The sequence below is a fragment of the Ursus maritimus genome, unplaced genomic scaffold (assembly GCF_017311325.1).
Source record: "Ursus maritimus isolate PB19 unplaced genomic scaffold, ASM1731132v1 scaffold_1, whole genome shotgun sequence".
In the NCBI taxonomy this organism is placed as follows: Eukaryota; Metazoa; Chordata; class Mammalia; order Carnivora; family Ursidae; genus Ursus; species Ursus maritimus.
The window spans coordinates 89,056,873-89,077,782 of record NW_024423343.1 but is presented as its reverse complement, the minus strand read 5'-3'; the positions used below and the strand labels follow the sequence as shown (position 1 = coordinate 89,077,782).

Genomic DNA, 20,910 nt, shown 5'->3' with positions numbered 1-20,910 from the left:
ATTTCATGCTTTTCTCCTTGGATTTAGGATTCCCACTGATTACTTCTTCTCCACTCTAGTTTATGAAGGTGCTCACTCTACTTATCTGGAACCTCCTGATTTCCTGATTTTACTAAGTGGTCAACAGGTACCTCCTGTGTTTCCCATTCCCACCACGCACTCCCGAAGGCCCACAGCAGATCCTGATCAGTGCGCTTCCAGCTAGGTAACCTGACGCCGATTCCTAGCATTCCCTTCTGGAATTGGCCCCGCTAATCAGCAGCCAGAGTTTAGGATCTCCTTTCTTTCTCCTCTATGACCCTCACGTGTATAAGCAATGTTTAAATCTAATTTATGAATTGTTTGTAATATTACTTTGTTCTCTTTTTTCCATAGTGTTTATTTTTGTCAATTTCTTGTCCATTGGGGGGAAAATTCCTTAAGCCAAGAGCCCCATCTGTGTATACTGCTTTGGTTAGCTGTGAACACAGAGAGCTTTGGGCTTAACGGATGCCTTGGAATAAAGCAAATAGACATTTTTTTCACTGTGCATTTTCTGATCTTGTATTGGAACCTAAATAAAGTGCTTCAGGGTTACCTTGGGACTAAGTATACATTATTAGCTTACTAAGTATTTCTTATTTATTTAAAAACGCTCTTTTTCTGAGAGGCAACAATAATTGGGGATTATATTTCCAACATGCAAAATGAGTTGTATCTTTCCATAAGCAAGCTTATAATTGGGCTCCTGCAGCCACGCAGCTTCGCATATGGTACTTATGAGTCAATTAAAGCACCCTAACAAGCAATTATGGGTTTATTGTTTAATTCAATTTCCACAACTCACGCTGTTCCACTCAAAAGTTGCATATATGTCAGTCAGCGTGTAATCATAAGCACATACTTTATTCAAACTCTAGTTTTGAAGGATAGGACCTCCAAATACTGTGCTCCCACATGCTGTGCTCTGCACAGGGAGAGAGAAAATACCCGGGAAAAAAGAATGCATGTGGGGGATGGCAAGAACTGCCTTCTACTTCCAAATTGACTCATTTGGAGAATAGCAAATGAAAATGTCTTCTCTCCTAAAATTGTCACAGAAATCCAATTGCTAACACATCCACCGAGTAAATTCAGAATATGTAGAGTGATTGGTTGATTTGACTCATGTGATTTAAGTCCAAAGGAGAAGGGCCTGGGTTTGATCCCTGTGTGGAGAAGTTGGCTTGGTCATGCCAGGATGACCCCAATATCTGTACCTAGGAAATGCAAGTGCTAGATGGCCACCTTTCCTGTTCTTCCTTATACTACCAGGGCTCCTGGGCTTATCCCACCCCAGGGCTGGCCACACTGGGCACAGCATGCAAGTGATCATACTGATGTGCGTCCTCACCCTGGCCAGCACGTGGCTCTTGAGCATGCAGTGGAATGTGGGAGTGGCTCAGGGCTCTCGGTTACTCATGGCGGATAGTTCAGAGCATGTCCCCATAGTAGAGACAACAAGACATGCTTGCTGTGAAACAGAGCATAGAGTTGACCTTCTTTTGGGAGATATAGAACTTTTAGTTATTTCTAGCTGTTCTCACTCTCTTCTCAATTTCAGTATTTCTCTGAAGAGATTCTTCCTTCATGCATTCATGAAACCAGCAATTGAAGCATGAAAGTTGGGTGGGGGGGTGGGTGGAATGTGGCTTTGCATTTTGCCTGGCTCAGACTGACCTAAATAGAATAATGCACTTTTATTTAATGTAGATGTATGTTCTTTTTTTTTTTTTAAGTAGGTTCCATCCCCAACATGGGGCTTGAACTCACAACCCTGAGATCAAGAGTCACATGCTTTACCATCTGAGCCAGCCAGGTGCCCCAGATGTACATTCTTAATTATGCTTGATTTTGAATAAGAAATAAGTCCACTTGTCTGTTTTTCTGAAGAATATCCCCACAGAGTATGGGGAGAGTAGTTCTAAAGGTAGTCTGGATGACTGAAGAAAGCCAGGCACGTGACTGAAAAACCAAAGAATCAAAACAAAACAAAACAGAAAACAAACCAGTGTGAGAGCAGGCAATGGGGAAGTCATGGTGCATCTGATTGTATCAAATCTGCGTTCCTTCTTTTATTGGGAGCAGATGAAGTAGTCCTGGTTCTTATTCTAGTGAATGAGGCAATACCTCAGAACAAGGAAGAAACACCTCTCCCCTGTGTTGGAGGCTACATAACGGCCCCCCCAAAGTGGCAAATTCTAATCTCTGGAAGCTGTGAATGTCTTACCTTACGAAGCAAAAGGGACTTTGCAGATGTAATTAAGTTAAGGATCCTGAGGTGGGGGAATTAACCCAGTTTATCCAGGTGGCTCCAATGTAATCACAGCAGCCTTTATAAGGGAGGCAGGAGACAGAGGGCTGGAGGGGAGGAGCTACGTTTCTGTGTCAGGGTGGGTTTTGAAGCTGGAGCCGGTCCTGTTCGTGAAGGCTGTAGGTCGTCTCTAGCAGCTCGAAAGGGTGAGTTAGATACTTGATTCTCCCTCACCTCCAGAAAGAACCAACCCTGCTGACATCTTGATTTTCGCCTTGTGAAACTGGTGTTAGACTTCTGAATCCCGGAATTTGTAAGAAAACAGATGTTTGTTTTTTCAGTGGCTTAATTTGTGGTAGTTTGTTACAGTGGCAACGGGAAAACAATAACTCCTTGGAATAAATTAGCACTGGGAAAAAAAAATCATGGGGCTTTTTCTGAAACTAAAGAAAAAGTGTTGGGCTTTCCAACAGAGCCCTTCTGTGCCTCTGCCTCCTGCTCCGTGTGGCCTTCAAAGAATCCTTCCCTGTATTTAGTGGCACCTGAAGGTGTGTCGGTCACTGGTTGGGAGACCTACCCATACACAAGCCCGACCCAGGTGCAGCAGTCCTGGGCCTCCGTGCCTAGCGGTGAAATACGTGTATGGCAGGCCTCACATATTTTAGATGCTTCTTAATTTATACACTTACTCTAATTAGATTTCTCTTTGTGCCTATCTCCCACTATGACTTTAGGGTAAAGGACAGGGTAAAGGCCACCTCAGAACAGAGATGGATACGTTGCAGGAGAAGCACCTGTCGGACAAGAGGAATGGAAAGCTCTTGCTGCCAGGATGGGCGCTGGGAAGGAAATGCGAAGAGCCTGAGGGAGTGGGGGAAGGAGCCACAGTAATGTGCATCATGGTTTCTCTGAGTAGGGCTGGTGTTGTAAGGTTGGAGGGTTTGGCTAAGGAAAAGGAAGAAAGCGGAAGGGTTTGTGTTCAATGCTGTGTTTGGAACACTGAGAAGAGGCGGTCTACAGGGCCCCCATTCCTGAAGGAGGGCCTCACTGATTCCCCGGAGTTTCTGCTGCTACAGAGAGTCCCCAGAAGTTCCTGCATGCCCTGAGGAGGGTGAGGTGGCTGTTGGTGCTGTCCGCAGGCATACCAGGAGGATGAGCCCTGGATCTCCCAGGGAGCTGCTCCCACTGCCCTAGGAGGCCCCAAGGCCAGTTAGGCTTCATCTGCTAGAGGAAGATGGTCCCTGACTGGGCTGAGGGGGAATCACCATGAGGTTTTCGGCCTGAGAGGAGACGCTAGCAGTGAATGTCACCGGGGTCAGCAGTCACCAAGTGGACAGGGGCTTCTTAACTGCAGGCACTGGAGGAGGACCAGAGACTGCTTCTGAAGGGCCTTCTTGCAGATCCAAGACCCTTGCTGGCTGCTACACCTAGATGCCTCGTAGCTGAAAGAGGAGGACTGAAGAGAATTTACCCCCCAAAATTATTTTAAATAGGAAGGGAACAAATTAAAATAGCCCAAACTGAGATAGCTTTAATTGGCATTTGTACTTTTCCTGATTATCTACCAAGAAGGGAGTTCTTAGGAAGATCACATCAGTCTGTAACGAATTAATTGGAAGGGAATGCAGTTCTGCCCTTAGACTCAGCAACAAGTGTTTTCACCTAGCTCCTATGCCTTCAAGGGCCCTTCTCTGGCCTTTCTTACTTCCCTCTCTCACACAGATAAGGAGTCCCACCAGAGTCCAGCTTCCCTACCCAACCCCTATCCAAACTCTGCCTAGTCCTTGGGACCCTAGAACTCTCTGCCTATATGGCTGTAAGCCAGCTTCAAGGGTGAAAGAGGCCTCTTCTGAGTCTGACCTGGGGAAAGCTTACTCTGTGTAAACTCTCGGCCTGAGGGTGGATGACAGGCAGCTGACTTGTGAATTGAGCTTCGCAGGATTGACAGCAGTACCCATTCGCAAGTGCAAGAACGTCCCGCCTGGGGTAGAATTCAGCTGGGAGAGAGAAGGAAAGAAAGAGGGTCAGGGTATGGGGTTGGGATGCAGGCCCATTGCAGATGAAAACTCCCTCCCAGAGTTTTTATTAGAACCTAGCTTTCCAAGACGTTAGGAGAGCAAATACGTAATGTAGGGGAATGGAACAGATCCATTACACATCTGTTAATTTCAATTTTTAACTTTTAACTCTTAAGACTTGAGGTTTATGACCTCTTCTTACATTCTCACACTGGACCCCATACATGTCTGGGGCAGCCTGGCATTATGTCATTAAGTTAGTAACTTCCCAGATACAGACCATGTATTTCTATGCATTATGGATCTTATCAAAGGGAAGTAGAGTCCTAAGAGTGTGCATAGCAAGGACTGGAAGCCAGCCCACCATATTGCTGGTTTGCTGCACAGGCCTGTGGTATGTCAGGCCCCGGGCCTGGCTCACGTTGTTTTATAGGATACATCTGACTCCACTTCCATGCGTGTGTCCTTCCAGAAAGCTGCTCTGACTGCCCAGTGCCAGAGGCTCCCATGCTGTGCTCTTGCAGGACCCTGAGTACGGTGACCTTTTCTTCCATCTGTGTTTCCCCGGCTACCAGTGCAGGACCTGAGAGAGAGAATATGTTGTCTGACTCTTGGTTGAGCTGAGCAGCTATTGCCCGTCCTTTGTTTCTTGACATGCATGTAAATGGAGCTTTGTGCTCGAAGCAGTGCCAGCAAGCTCATAGAGCCCTCCCGGTTTTTTAGCATGTCCCCTCCGTTTCCTGGAAATCATGACCTCTTGAAAGAAGTTTTTCCTAACCTTTCTTGTCAGCTATGACAATTGAACCCTAGTCTACGGCAACTTAGGGAAAATAATGTGGTTGTCCTTGGTGAAGGTGAGGAGTGTAGACAGATGGGAGGTAGCAGCTTCCATCACTTACTTACTCTTCCCAGGCCGAACATCATCCTTTCTTATCAGGACAGTGACCCGTGCCCCCTTCATACCATAAGGGGGTGGGGGGAGGACCAACTTATTACGGCGTGTCTGACTGTCTGAGTCTAGAGGTGGGGGGGGGGAAAGACTAGCTGTTTAGTAACAGTTAAAAATCTGATTTTAGTCATCATGAAAGCCTGAGAAGGCTGCCTAAGCCTCCCACAGTAACAGCAGGTAGTTCTTTTTTAAAAATTAACTCCGGCACACTGAGAATTCATATGGGTCCTTGCTTTGTCTTTTTTGCTAGATTATCAGAAAATTTTACATTTTGTCAGGGCATTCCTTTTCACGCTGCTAAAATTGAAAAGAGTCAGGTAACAGGGGAAAGCAATTAGTAACTCTTCTCTGCTTTTTGTGATTCCCCCCCCCTCCTCTGAGGCTCAGCTTACGTCGTAATTACGAGAAAGGTGAAGAAGCTGAACTCGACTCTATGTGTTGTATACATTGTTAGACACTGTAAATGGGAAGATACAACCTCAAGCTTCACAAAGGTTCTGGGGGATTCCAGGTTACCCTACCATACCCATTTGCTAGGTGACTTGTCTGAGTGCTCTCACCTGAGTGACTCAGCTCAAACACGTGTTTCTCCATTGGTGCTTAAGAATACTCAGCTGTCCCAGGCAGCTAGCCCGAGAACTTTCTGTCCAAAGCCTAAGGTAGCTAAATTTCAAACAATGCCCAGTAATGAGATTGTTCTGCAGCTATTGGAATGATTTGACCTGGCAGTGCAGTTTTAATATTCCAAGTTTAATAAATGATTATAATTTAGCATTGCATTGCTATTCCTTAAACAATCTAGTCCAGGTAGAAATATATGCCAGGAAGGGTCAGTAGTAAATGCCTCTCCCTTTCCTCAAGATTTTGCCCCCTAGTATATAGGACAGTACTTCAACTACTTAAAAGCACCAAAAAAATTTTTTTCTCTAGATCATGGCCTGCAAGTGATCTATGATCCAAAGGACCCAGGACTCAGAATGAAACTAAATAGCAAATGTCTGACAGATAAATTCTTTGTAATGGCTTTTTTCTGCCTGCCCATTGCACATCCTTTCCGTGTAAGATTGAAGTACCTACTTTCCCTTTCTATACCAAATTCCCTCATTGGTTGTCTCCATTAGGGAGACTATAATATTGTACGGTCTACCTTTCTGTCACTGCCACTACTGTAGCCTCCCAGAAGCCAGATTATTTATATGTACATGCATATACAGTGCTTTTATAATTGTTCATAGTTGCTTGTATATTGTGCCTGGATGGATGGATGGATGGATGGATGGATGAATTAATGGATCAGGTTCAATAAGATCAATAGGGAGGGGCACCTGGGTGGCTCAGTCGTTAAGCGTCTGCCTTTGGCTCAGGTCATGATCCCAAGGTCCTGGGATCGAGCCCTGCATCGGGCTCCCTGCTCTGCTGGGATCCTGCTTCTTCCTCTCCCACTCCCCCTGCTTGTGTTCCCTTTCTTGCTGGCTCTCTCTCTCTGTCAAGTAAGTAAATAAAATCTAAAAAAAAAAAAAAGTAGGGAGGAAGCTGTAGGTAATAAAGGTCCAGGTGTATAAGCAAAGTCTAACGTTTAGACCACCAAGGAAGTAGAGAAAATGACTTCAAGACGTGTTTCTGATTTTAGGGCAGAAGTTTTATTTCTTTGCCTTATTTCATTCCTGATTGGTAATGAAGCACAAATGGTTCTAATGGTCAGAAGAGTTTGATAAATCCCTCTAAACCTTAGATGCTAAGATGCTTTTGAATTCAGCTTTAGCATAGAGAGGCATGGTACATGTTTGGGCTGGATACGACCACCTCAATGAGTGAGGTATGAAGCTGCAAATATGGCCACCGCTCTTCTGTGCAAATGTTCACTGTCCTCTCATGAAACTCTTAAGATTTGTTAAGGATTTTGATCTTGGTTTTTCTCTCATGGTTCATTCCCCCTTCATCTTGGTTTTTCTGGAAAGAGTTCCCAACAGGCCTTGGATTTCAGTTTCTGACTTTCTCAGAACTTGAGTTGTGATCTCATATAGTAGCTTATAAGCCTCATTTTTATAACAATTAGCAGAATGCACAGAGCATCACTTGGAAATAGAGTAGACTGTATCTTGGGAGAGCCATGCAGTCTTTGAAATAGGCAACTGACTTCAATATTGTAATGGAAGGGAGGCTCCAGTTCTACTTCTTAGGGACCAAGACTATTGATAGTGGCATTTGGAAAATTCTTCCTGAACCAAGTCAAGTGATGTTGGATTCTTCTTTCCTGATGCTTGTAATGTTTTGATATCTAGTAGACTTTATCATAAAAATAGGTCACTCTCCACGGGGTGCCTTGGTGACTCAGTTGGTTAAGAGTCCAATTCTTGGTTTCAGCTCAGGTCATGATCTCAGGGTGCTGAGATGGAGCCCTCTTTGGGCTCCCTGCTCAGCAGAGTCTGCATGAGATTCTCTCCCTCTCCCTCCCCCCCCCCCCATTCATACACTTGCTTGCACGCTTTCAAACAAAAAAATCAGCCCCTGGGCACCTATACTAAGTGCTTACTGCTGTGCTAAATACTTCATCTGCATCAATTTATCATATGGTGTAAGTATTATTCTCATTGTATGGATGAGTTAATGGACTCTTTTTACATAACTTGCCCAAGGTAACAGTAAAAAAAAAGGGGGGGGGCGTGTGAAGAGTCAGTCTTAGTTCTGTTTGACACCAGGGCTTATAATTGTATCAGTATACTTTGCCACCTCTGTTTTCTCAAAATAAGTTCTGACTTGAGTCTACACACCTTTAGTTGTTAAGAACTATACTGTAGATTTAAAATATGTTTTAAAAATACCCTTTCCCCATGAGTTGCCTGATGAAAGGAGTCACTGAATTGTGCCACTAGCTACTAGTTATCCTCATTTACTCCAAATATCTTCTCATTTCCTGGTTTTCCAGTCCTGCAGACTTTGTGCTTGATATTTTTCTTTAGTAATTTCCTACCCACTAGTATAGTTCAATATCCAGTCTTCCCGTAAATGTTTACTAAAGGATTCATTTTATACTACAACATTCCCAAGAAATATTCATATTTTTTAAGATTTTGCTTGTTGGAGAGGGAGAGAGTGTGCGTGTGTTCACGCTTGCGAGGTGGTGGGCGGGGAGGAGAGAGAGTCCCACGCAGACTTCAGGTCCAGTGGGAGCCCAGCAGGGCGTTCGATCTTATGACCCTGAGACCATGACCTGAGCCAAAACCAAGAGTTGTTCACTCAACCAACTGAGCCACCTAAGCACCCTTCGTTTATGTTTTTGTGTCTGGTCATTTTTTTCACACTTGAAAAGAAATTAGAATCTTGAACTTGGAGAAATCTGGGAGCCGTAATGCCTGACCTAAGCAGATGATTGTATGATCTGTAGTGTATCAGTTGCCACTCACCCTTGAGTTAATAGACCATCAGTAATAACACAGAGCAGCGGTCTTGAGATTAATGTGGGTGTCGTGAAATTTCATGCTACAACTGTCAATGTTTTCTTTGGCCCTTAGAGATCTCTAATGTCTCTGTTAGACTACTCTATTACGTCAGTTTGTATAGGAGTAATGTCTGACTTGTTTTACATAACCCTGTTAATGTAAGGAATATGTTTAGGACCTATTTGACCTATTCTTTGACTAATGGTTCTTTTTAAGTGTAGTGCCAGAATCCTGTGAGATTCAACCATGGTTTTTCCTTTCCTTTATGCCTCAGATTCTGAGGATGTCCGAGGAAGAAATGAGCCATGGAAGGTGACAGTGTGTGCATGTGTACCTGAGAGGAGAACGATCAGCCTGCTTGATTTAAGATACAAATTTAAAATTAAATACAAAATTAATAGTCAATAGCATTTATTGAACCTTCAGTGTATGAGAGCTACTGTCTTAAACTTTCTCACAACTCTTTGTTATAGGTTCTCTTATAATCATTTCAAAGATGAGTCTAAGCACAAAGGTTAAATAACTCTGTTCATGTAACTCCCAGATGTTTGGAGTTGGAATTTTTATTCATACCATCTGATAAGAATGTCTCCGAATTATATCATATACTATAGCTATTCATTTTTGATGCTTTCTTTCATTAATGCACAATAGCTCCATATAGGCATTCATAAATCCAGTGTTTGCTAATTTGGTTTGTAAGATTTCAAAGTATCATTGCATATTTATCATAGTTGTCAAATTATAAACTAATGTGGAAAAATAATTTTAAAAACTTCATTGAAAAAAATACCTTATTTTTGTATACATAGAGGTTTGGATTTCAAAGAGCAACGCTTTTTTAAAGTATTTAAAATTCCTCTTCATGTTAATCAGTGCATTGTCATCTTGAGGGGAAAAAATACCTTGGCAAGATAGAAGTCCCCTAAATTGACTCCAGATTGGTTATCTAAACATGCAATTCAAATAACATTTGCTTGTAGCCTACTTGAGATAAAGTATGTTGGTGTTTTCATCATTAATGGCTGTAATATTCCCAACAAAACAAACATAGATGATGTTGGCTTTATGTGCAATGGATTTTGTTCCTAGGATGTAGATAAAAACAAAAGCAAAAAAATTACTCAAAACCAGTGTATAACTTCACCTGCCACAGAGGAGATGTACAAATTGGGAAGTATTGCATATGTATCCATTGCTAATTCCTTGGTCTTAAAACATGGGATGGATTTGGCTTTCAGTTATTAAAAAAAAAAAAATCAGATTGAATTGTTCTCTGCGCTCAGAATAATGAAAGGAGTTGAGAATATAAGAATGGGCAATTAAATGGAGCCCCTGTGTACACTTACCCTAATTATAGAACTTTTCATACAAAGTGTTCTTAACAGTGTTGATCCTAAGCTGTGGTATGTTTATTCCTTGTACCTTGGAAGATATTAGAGTTGTCACAAAAATCATCTTAAACTATGATTTCTTTAGGATGAGCAATTCAGCAAATACCCATTAACTTACACCATATCCACAGGCACCGTGCCAAATATGGGTTGTCGGAGGAAAGACTGCATCAGAACCACCTGGGACACTTAAAAATATATGCCTCGAATTCTCCCCCAGAGATGTTGATGCTGTAGGTCCGAAGTCATGCCATAGAATGTGTGCATTCTCCTAGATCTCCATGGTTAGGAATCAGTTTAGAAGAGTAGTTTTCACCTGGGGCAACATTTGGCAATGTCTGGAGTTTTTGGTTTTTACAATTGGGAGGGGGTGTGTGCTGCTGGCATCTAGCAGGTAGAGGCCAAGGATGCTGGTAAATATCTTCAGTGCACGGGAAACAAATGCCTACACAAAGTATCCAACCCAAAATGTCAGTAGTGCCAAGGGGGAGATGTACTAGTCTAAAGAATATAAAGACACCTCCCTACAAGGTCCATAATTAAGGTGAATAAAACATACACAAAAATTTCCTTTATAATTGAATAAAAAGTCACTAGCTTAAAGAATCAAATACAGAATTAAGCATAAGTTCTTTACCTCAGGATTTTGGTTATTTTACGGTATGACTAGAGACCTTCTAGTTGAAAAAGTTTGTGAGTGAAATTTGAAGAATTATCTGCAACTGATAGGATATCTGTAATGGGAGTGACCTGGATAGGTTATGCCTACTCCAAAAAAAAATATTAAAAATTTTTCATTGATTCTGAAATGTTAATAAGGAAAAAAAAGTTTACTAATGGACAACAGAAATTATTTTTTTTTTAAATACTGGTTTGAAGTGAAAATAGGACCACTTCCAGAAATGCCATTCAAACAAGTTAAGTCAATTAAAATGTAGGAAGAATTCGGGGCACCTGGGTGGTACAGTGGTTAAGCGTCTGCCTTCGGCTCAGGGTGTGATCCCGGCGTTATGGGATCGAGCCCCACATCAGGCTCCTCTGCTGGGAGCCTGCTTCTTCCTCTCCCACTCCCCCTGCTTGTGTTCCCTCTCTCACTGGCTGTCTCTATCTCTGTCAAATAAGTAAATAAAATCTTTAAAAAAAGTAGGAAGAATTCACATGATATTCATGGTTTTGTCCCCTTTTTGTCCTCCTGTTTTACTCTTACACATTCTTTCCTAGTTTTAGATCATCCTCGGAGATCAGAGTCTCAAAAGCTCATGTACAATAAATTACTGAAAGTTATTTTGGTTGTGCTGTCAATGCAACCAAATTGGATTAATAATGAAACCAATTAAATCTTCAGATACCTCCGCTGGCAATGATAAACGTTTAATTTCCAGAGAGAAATAAGGTTAGCTGTGTAGAACACCTTTTATAATCACAGTGATAACCAGATTTTCAAACACTGGGAGATTCTTCTATTTTGTTGAAGAACAAGCAACAGAATGATTTAATCAAAATAATAACAAAAGAATCCTTTTTTCTTTTTTTTTTTAAAGCCGTCTCCTGTATGTCTGATAACCAGTCAGCAGAAATGCTGGAATGCCTCAAGCAGACAAATGGCATGCCTCCCCTTGTACAAGAATGCACAGTCCCATGTCGAGATGACTGCACCTTCACGATTTGGTCCAAGTTTACACCCTGCCCCACAAACTGTGAAGCAACCCGAAGTCGACGGCGACAGCTCACAGGTACGGTATGCTTTCCATTTCTTAGCTTCAGACAAGGGATGTACTCCTAAACCTGCCAAAGAGAATGGAAGCTCCAGAAGGACTAGAAATTGTATCGGGCCTCTCCTTTTCCCAGCCCTTCCCTAACATTATGTATCTTCTGCACCTGTGCCTGGCACATAGTATGTACTGAACTAATACTTGTGAAGTGAATTATGTGAACCATTCTATAGCTGTGAAGTTCCTCTCTATGGCTTTCTAATCTTTACCGTGGTAAATGACAACATAGCTACCCACTACGTCGGAGTAGCTAATGGCAAAGTTTCTGGTATTTGGTCATGCCAGGAGCTCAACAGGGTTGAAAGCAGTGACTGATTTGTAAAACACAACAAAGGCAAATGTAATCTATATCATTCTTTTTTGCCATTATTTTACAAGCAACTCGACATTTTAAAATTTTAGTAGAGTAAGATAAAAGTCAGATTACATATATCGGTTCTGCTTTTGTGGCGTGTTGTTTTGGTTCTATTTACATCCATGCAATTGAATGGAAATTAAAGCAATTAATAGTTTAATCAAGGCGCTGGAGCAATTTTTGCCTGTAATATACAAATAATTGATGCAGTCTGATGTATTGTACTACTTGTCTAGATAAATACCCCACAATTTCTTTTAGTTGTATTTGAATATGCAGAAAACTTAATTTAGGTACTAAAGACCCAAAGGAAAAATGCTAAAATAATCACTGAGATAATAGAATTGTTGACATTGAAGAATTAAGCACAGAAGACCATTTGTTCTTATAAGCAGTTCAAGTGCTAATTCTCTTGGTTTCAAATTCCCTTTGTTTGAATGTATGGCTTACAAGATTATGTTTTAAATTTAACTCATGCTAATGGATTTACTTAATCGATGAGAGCCTTTAACAAGGTTTCTGCACACAAATCAGAAGCCCATTCATGAGGGTAAGTCAAATATAGAATCAAATGGAAACAACAAAATATATTGTACTTTGTGCTCTCTTCTACAAAAATCTGTGCAAATATAACTTTGTGCAACATTGCTTGTGTTTCTAAGGTGAAACAAGTTCTTAGAGGGAATATAATGGGGTAGAATGTGTTTGGAGTAATTTCAAGTTCAGGGGTAACAGTAAAACTTGGTGTGCACGTTTGTACCTACGGCTTCAGAAGCCATCATTCTGGCAATTCTCTTTATCTTTGATATGAGAATTTCCTTTAGAGGGAAAGGAAGGTTTTAATTAGTGGCCAGTTTTCTTTTCTTGAGAGTTTACTAATGGTATTTTAGACCTGCAAATTGAGAGTGGGATTACTGGAAAAACCCAGGGTATTTATTGAATTAGTACAGCTTGAAAACTAATGCATTTGGCTTACTTAAAATACACTTTTTATGTAAATATTGGAAGAACCATTGTACATTTTTCTGCAGACTCTATCCCAAGAATTACTCCTCTTAAAAAAAAAACACACTACTTAGAATTTTTCTAAATTATTGGTTATGATTTTTGCTGGACGATTGATCTTTGTTTCTTCACGTCTTGGAAACACCTTAATTAGGTTGGTCAACTTTATGAAACACAAGAGTTGTAGGAAGAAAAATCAACAATTCTGTATTGTGTGTGCAGTGAGAAGTAGTGAATTGTAATTTTTTCACTTAAGACTTATTTTTACTGTTGTGGCACTCTGCTTGTATTTTGGCGTCTCACGTGTAATTTGGTGGTAAACTTCAGTCCTCTCTAACCTGAAGGGTTCTAAAAGGCATGGACTTAGCCTGTAAGACAGTGTGATTCTCTTTAACAAAGACACATAACGAAGCCCAGACAAAAATACAAGCCACTCTATGGAGTAAGGGACCATCTAGTGAGTACTTTTTTCCATTTTTAACAAGATACTTGAATTCAATATCTGGATATCCTGGGTGTTGTACCCAAACTAGATCATCATATAATTACCATCACGAATGGTAATTATAGTGACAGTTTATACACTGCTGAAAATAATCTATTAAGCAGATTTTAGGTTAATATACAAAATAACTGAATAAATAAAGCAATTTAATACATACTTGTAGTTTTACGTTCTTGTGGGAACAGTCAAAAATTTCCCTCTGACTTAAGGGGGGGAAGGTCTTTACAGTTGTATTAGGGATTGTTTGTTTTAGCTTGTTTTTTAGTAGTAAACTCCTGAATCCAAAGGTTAATGCTGATTTTTTCTTTTACTATAATGTAATCAAAGTAAAGGACCACTAATAATTTGTTTCTCATTTTGAGAACCATTTCTGTATTAACTTAAATCCTTCTTCAGTGATGTCATGTAATTAAGATGATCCCAAATACAGAGACCACATAGAGAATACTTGTTCTGCCAGCAACTGTTGGTTGCCTTGTAGATGAATATTTTTCTTCCTCCTGTCTCTTGCTCTCTCTCACTTAGTCCTTTTGTCTTCTCTTTCTCCCCCACTCCACTTTTTTAAACCTCCTTTTCTTAATGAACATTTTTCTTGACCACTTATGTGTGCTAGGGCTTAGAAATACTAGTCAGGAATAGACATGATCCTAATTTAAGAGCTTACAGTGTAATAGAAGATGGAGATTTTATTACAATGAAAACACAGTATAGAACTTAAGACAATAGCTGTTATATTAGTGCTACATTAATTTATTGCTGCTTTAACAAATTACCACAAAACTTAGTGCCTTTTAAAACAACACAAATTGATTATCTCACAGTTACGTAGGTCTAAAGCAAACTTCAGTTTCACAAGGCTGAAAACAAGATGTTGGTGGAACTGCATGCCTTTCTGGAGGCTCTACGGGAAAATGTTTTTTTGTTTTGTTTGTTTTTGTTTTTCTTAGCTTCTAGAGGCTATCCACATTCCTTGGCTCATGACTCTTCTTCCATCTTGAAATTCAGTAACATTGAGTCTGACTATTCTTAGTCCTTAAGGTTTTCTAATTGTAAAACCATGTGATTAAGTTGGACCCACCCAGATAATCCAGAATAATCTTCTCTCAAGGCCCATAATCCTAGTCACATCTACAAAGTCCATTTTGCCATATAAGGTAGCATGATTATAGGTTCCAAGAACTGGGGTGTGAACATCCTTGGAAAGGCATAGTTTGTGATAGAATAAGGAAAGTACAGAAGACTACCTTTTCCGTACTCTGAGATGACAAGTCCCAAGGATGGCTTTCTGGCAGGGGTAAGGTATTAGTTTGGACCTGAAGGACGAGTAGGCATTAAGTAGACTATGCAAGGAGGTTGGAACTTAAGGTTTCTGGCGTAAGAACTGCAAAGACCAGAAACCAGTGAGGAATTTCCAGGAACTGAAATATACTCAGTATGTCTAGCTTGTAACATGCCAGAGGCAGAATGGCACAACATAAGCAGGTGGCAGGTCCTAATGATCTCAGTACTGTGGAGCCTTGATGACCAAAGCAAGGGGTCTAGAATTCATTCCATGAACAAGTAAGTCACTGAAGAATTTTAAGTAGATGAATGATGTGATCAGACTTCCATCTTTGTGAGCTGCTTCTAGCTGCAGTGTGGAGAGAAGATTGAAGGGAATCTGAAGGACAATGGCAATAAAATACTAGAAGAAGCCGTTGTGGGATTTAAGCTGGAATTTTGGAGATGGGCTAAATATGTGTGGTATTGGTCAGAATGGAAACAAAGACGGATTTAAGAGCTGCTTAATCATTTGAAATGATAGATCTTTGTCATTAAACAGATGCAGGTAGTACAACAGAAGTCAAGTGTGACATTTTAGATTTTGACTTGGTCATGTTGCTGTAATTGGGGAAATGAAGATGGAGAAAGGTAGGCCCTGTGAAGGTGTGAAGAGGTTGAGTATGGATTTTGCCAGGTTGAGTTTGATTGGCCCTTTAGGTTCCAGTCTGTGGCTCAGAAGCTTGACCAAGAAATCTAGAATGGAGATAATAATTAGGAATTTAAGAGAGAGAGTTCTTTAAACTCCAAGTGAAGATAATGGATCAGAAAAGAAGAGAACCTAGGGCAGTGCCCTGAGAAACCCCATCAGTTAAGAGATGTAGAGAGGGGAAACAATGCAATAAACCAAATTCGATATTCCCAGAGGAATGGCAGGGGTGAGGGACAAAAATGTAAGATACCCTGGAATTTGGGAAGGCTATTTCAACAATGATGGTGTGGTCAACATTTTGAACAATCATTGAAAGATTCAGTCTGAAGGATAAGGTATAAAGATATTCCATGGCTTCATTTGTTTGATTACTTTGTTAATAGTAAGTAGGAAAGAAGAGGTAGACTCCGACTCCAGGCTTAAACGAGTTGAGAAGAGAATAGAAATTGGAGACATGGAGACAGCAGTTTTTTTGGTTTTTGGTTGTTTTGTTTTGTTTTGTTTTGTTTTGTTTTGTTTTGTTTTGTTTTACGGACACTTAAGAGGCACCAGAGATTTGGGTATGTTAAGTGCTGGCAGGAAGAAACCAGTTACCACGCATGGACCTTTCAACCAGTAAATTCTCACAGCCATGACAGAGTCTGTGTTTCTCAAACTTTTTTCTCGTTAAGTGCTCTCGTTAATGGTAAAGGTGAATGAATACATCCTCCCAAAGAGATAGTGGCAAGGCTGAAGCTCCTGCAAGATCATTTCAGACCTGCAGGAGTCCTTATTTATTGTGGCCATAAGCAACATGTCAGACCATAGAGCCAATCATCCAGGCAGCAACTATAAAATTGTGTATAAACTATTTGAAAATGAGATAATATCCCATGCATCAGCTTGAATCAAGCATTTCTAAAACCCCTATAAACACTGGGAATAAAGCAGCCTACTTCATTTTTTTTTTATAACCAGCCAATACTCTAGCTGACGACTTACTAATGAGGAAAAAAAAAATCTGATCTATTAGAAAATTTTTAGGAATCTAGTGGAAGTGTGTTGGCAGGAGAGTTGAATCAAGTTACATGCTGACTTGAAATCCCATTAAACATGATTATGAAGTACTCAGAGCAGTGGGAAATGATTCTGCATTCTCATTACTCAAAGACAGGATCACAGCTAAAAGGTCCATCAAAGTCAGCTGATTAAGGTGAAGCCCTATTCTAGAATACTTAAGTTAAAAAGGTCTCTTCAAAGTGGAAGCCACAGCTTTTTCTCAGATTAAATTACCCAACATTATTTGAGCGTTTATTTCCTTTTCTTATGTCAGCATTTGTGAGCTGCCTGATGGCAAGGACCAAAATAAGTTGTACTTTATCTGCCATACCCCGAGTGACGCCAAGCCTCACTTCAGGGCCATTGTATGGGAGGATATTATTTTGTTCTTTGAATAAATAAACTGTTTCCAAAAATGTACGTCAAAAAGACAATGTTAGTATTTCCAGTGTTTTGTTGGTTTCCCTGGAAACCATTAATTTCAAGGAAAACTGAGACAAGGTAATCTGTTCTTACGAACAAGTTATAGGAAAAATCGTAATAAAAACTTTCTAGTTGTTGAATCACTATAGCAAATATCTTTTAGTTTTTTTTTTGCCACTATCAATATAAAATCAATTTTATTTTCAAATTACCTTTATTTTTTTTTTAAAGATTTTATTTGACAGAGTATAAGACAGGGGAGCAGCGGGAGAGGGAGAAGCAGCCTCCCTGCTGAGCAAGGAGTGCAACGTGGGGCTTGATCCCAGCCGAAGGCAGACACTTAACCAACTGAGCCACCCAGGCGCCCCTCAAATTAACTTTAATTTCAGTTACTTTGAGAGTTGCTTCAGTTGTCCTAGGATTTGCTTTCATGGTGTTAAAAAAAAAAAAAAATTGGAGAAGGGCAGGGGAAGGCTGTATTTGACATTTAGTAAATAAATGCTAGTAAAGACAATAATGTGACTTAACCAAACAGATGTGAAATTAATATATCACTGTCTCTTTTTTGGAACAGGGAAAAGCAGGAAGAAAGAGAAATGCCAGGACTCTGACCTGTACCCTCTCATAGAAACAGAACTATGCCCTTGTGATGTGTTTATATCTCAGCCTTATGGAAACTGGTCAGATTGCATTCTTCCAGAAGGCAGAAGAGCGTCTCAACGAGGATTTCGGGTACAAGGAGAAGGCAAAGAATGTGGAAAAGGCATGCGTTTTCGAGCAATAGCCTGCTCCGATAAAAATGGAAGACCTGTTGACCCCTCCCACTGCAGCAGCTCTGGTAAGGAGATGGCTGAGGAGTAACAGATGGGAATAGACACCGAGAGTCCAGGAGGTGTATCCAAGGTCTAGAATGAGGGGCTTTGTTCTTTAATAGTTCTTTGTTAATAACACGCTGTCTTTCATAAAATACAGGCATTTGGAATGCACATACCCACATGTCACCGATTATTTGGAATGTGATTATTTTGAATCTTTGACTCACCTCACTCTATACTTCACTTTGGGCCACTTAACTGTGGATGAGTGCAGTTGCTCTACTTCATTGGAAAAGCCATATTTAATACAAAATATATTTTGTGGTGTTTTTTGGTGCTCTGATCATACATATAGAAAGCATCAAGCCTTGAATTTCTTCTAAGATAGTTGACAAATTACCAAAGAAAACTTTTATTTTAAATGTTTTATAATGCAATATATAAGTATACCCAAACTAATAGAATAAAACTGTGGAAAAAAGCCATCTGGGAGAATTTTGTGAGCTGTTATTCAGGGAGAAAACTGCCTTTTTTGAACCTTGGGAGAATTTGAAAAAGATGGGTGAATGGGGAAAAGAATGAGATTAAATACAGTCGGGATAATTGTTGATTGGAGGGGAGGGTGTTGAGACTAATGATTACAATGGAACTTAATGAATTTCATACTCTAGTTTGTAGCTTTAATATATGTTAAATATATATATTTATAAATATATGTTAAATATATATTTATAAATATATGTTAAATATATATTTATAAATATATGTTAAATATATATATTTATAAATATATGTTAAATATATATATATTTATAAATATATAAAAAAAGACAAATGATTAGGAATTTTACAGAGTACATGAAAGAATTCTTGTTTGGCAAACTCTGGAAGGAAAAGACTTTGGTCTCTGTCATCAAAGTCTTATGTTCTAATAAGCTTTCTCAATAATAATAATAATGGTAAGTTGAATTCAGTTCTGTTAGAGAAGTCAGGTGAATGACAGTTTGTCTTCATTGCCAGTGGATTAGCTGTTCTTTAAGATATTCCTGTATCCTCATATGAATGTAACGTAAGGCTTAATAACTTTCTAATTGGTGATATCATTGCTCTGCTTCCTTGGGTTACTCTATAAAATTTTTCTTCAGAGATTTGACTCAGAGAAACATTAAACACATCAGAAGCAAGTTGTGGACCCATTTTATGGAAGCCAAAGCTAGTTGACTTTAATTTTTGTTTTTTGTTTTTATATATATATATTGGTTTATTTTCTAAAAATTGATTTTCGTTCTTCCCATTGAAATGCGTTTGACTTACAATGTTGTGTAAATGTAAGGTTACAACATGTCAGTTTGTTTTTTATGTGGTAGTGATTGCCATTGTAGTGATACTTAGCACCATTATCACATTACGGAGTTATTTCTTAGTGGTTGGAGTAATGAATGAAGTTCGTCTCTTAGCTAGTTTGATTATAATGCAATATTGGTGTGTATTCACTGTACTGTGCATTAAATCTCTAGGTCTTACGTACTATTCATTGTAAATTTAAACAGTTTAATAACATCTGTCCTCTCCACCCCTCCCCACCCCTCATCTCCTGGTAACCACCATTCTGTGTTTACAAGTTTGACTTCTTTAAATTGACACGTAAGTGATATCCTACAGTATGCGCCTTTCTCTGACTTACCTTCTTTAGTGTAATGTCCTCAGGGTTTATCCATATTGTAACAAATGGTAGGATGTCCTTTCTTATGGCCAAATATTTCATTTTTTATGTATGAGATAAATATTTATCATATATAGATCACATCTTTATCCATTCATCTGTTGATGGGCACTTAGGTTGTTTCTATATCTTGGCTATTGTGGAAAATGCTTCAATGAACACAGAAGTATATATATTTCTTGGATACCCTATTTTCATTTCCTTTGGATATATACCCAGATGTGGGATTGCTGTATCCTATAGTAGATCAATTAATTTTTTTAGTAACTTTAATATTGTTTTGCATAGTGGTTGAACCAATTTACATTCTCACCAACAGTGTACCAGGGTTCCCTTTTCTCCATAACCTCCTCAACACACATTATTTCTTCTTAATTATAACCATTCTAACAGGTAGATGGTGTTATTTCACTGTGATTTTGAGCTGCATTTCCCTGATGGTTGGTGATGTTGAGCATCTTTTCATGTACCTGTTGACCATTTGGATGTCGCTGGGAAAATGTCTGTTTCTCTGCCTATTTCATAATTAGATTGAATGTGTTCTTTGTATATTTAGGATATTAACCTGCTATTGGATACATGGTTGGCAAAAAATTTCTCCCACTCGCTATGTTGCCATTTCATTTTGTTGATTGTCTCCTTTGCTATGCAGAAGCTTAAGTTTGATGTAGTATTGTTTGGTTTTTTGTTGTTCTAGTGATGAATCTAAAACATCATTACCAAAACCAGTGTTAAAGAGATGCTTCACTAAATTTTTTTTCTAGGAGTGTCCTGGTATCAGGTTTTCTATTTAATGCTTTGATGTATTTTCTGTTAATTGATGAATGCTGTAAAATAGGGGTCCAATTTCCTTGTTCTTCTGCATTGCTCTCCCAACACCATTTGAAGATATCGTTTCCCCACTAGGTGTTATTTCTTCTCTTGTCAAGTTTTAGTTGGCTGAAAATGCATGGGTTTTATTCTGAGCTCTCGATTCTGTTTCATTGGTCTGTGTTTCATTTTTATGCCAGTAATACTGTTTTTATTCCAACAGCTTTGTAGTGTAATTTGAAATCAGGAAATGTGATACCTCCATCTTTGTTCTTGGATTTGCTTTGGCTATTTGGGGTCGTTGGTGGTTTCATTTCTCTATTTATGTGAAGAATTATGCTTTGAATTTTGACAGAGATTACACTGAATCTATAGAAGGCTTTAGGTAGCATGAACATTTTAACAAAATGCTTCTGATC

The 20,910-nt window shown here is 39.5% G+C and overlaps 1 protein-coding gene across 1 annotated transcript in view; it reads left to right on the top strand.

The window, feature by feature from the left end:
- Positions 1-20,910, top strand: part of THSD7B (thrombospondin type 1 domain containing 7B) — a 699,268-nt gene that overhangs the window by 454,742 nt on the left and 223,616 nt on the right. The window contains exons 12-13 of the mRNA XM_040645418.1: positions 11,615-11,806; positions 17,718-17,981. Of these exons, the coding sequence (XP_040501352.1) occupies positions 11,615-11,806; positions 17,718-17,981 (456 nt within the window). The remainder of the gene's footprint in view (positions 1-11,614; positions 11,807-17,717; positions 17,982-20,910) is intronic.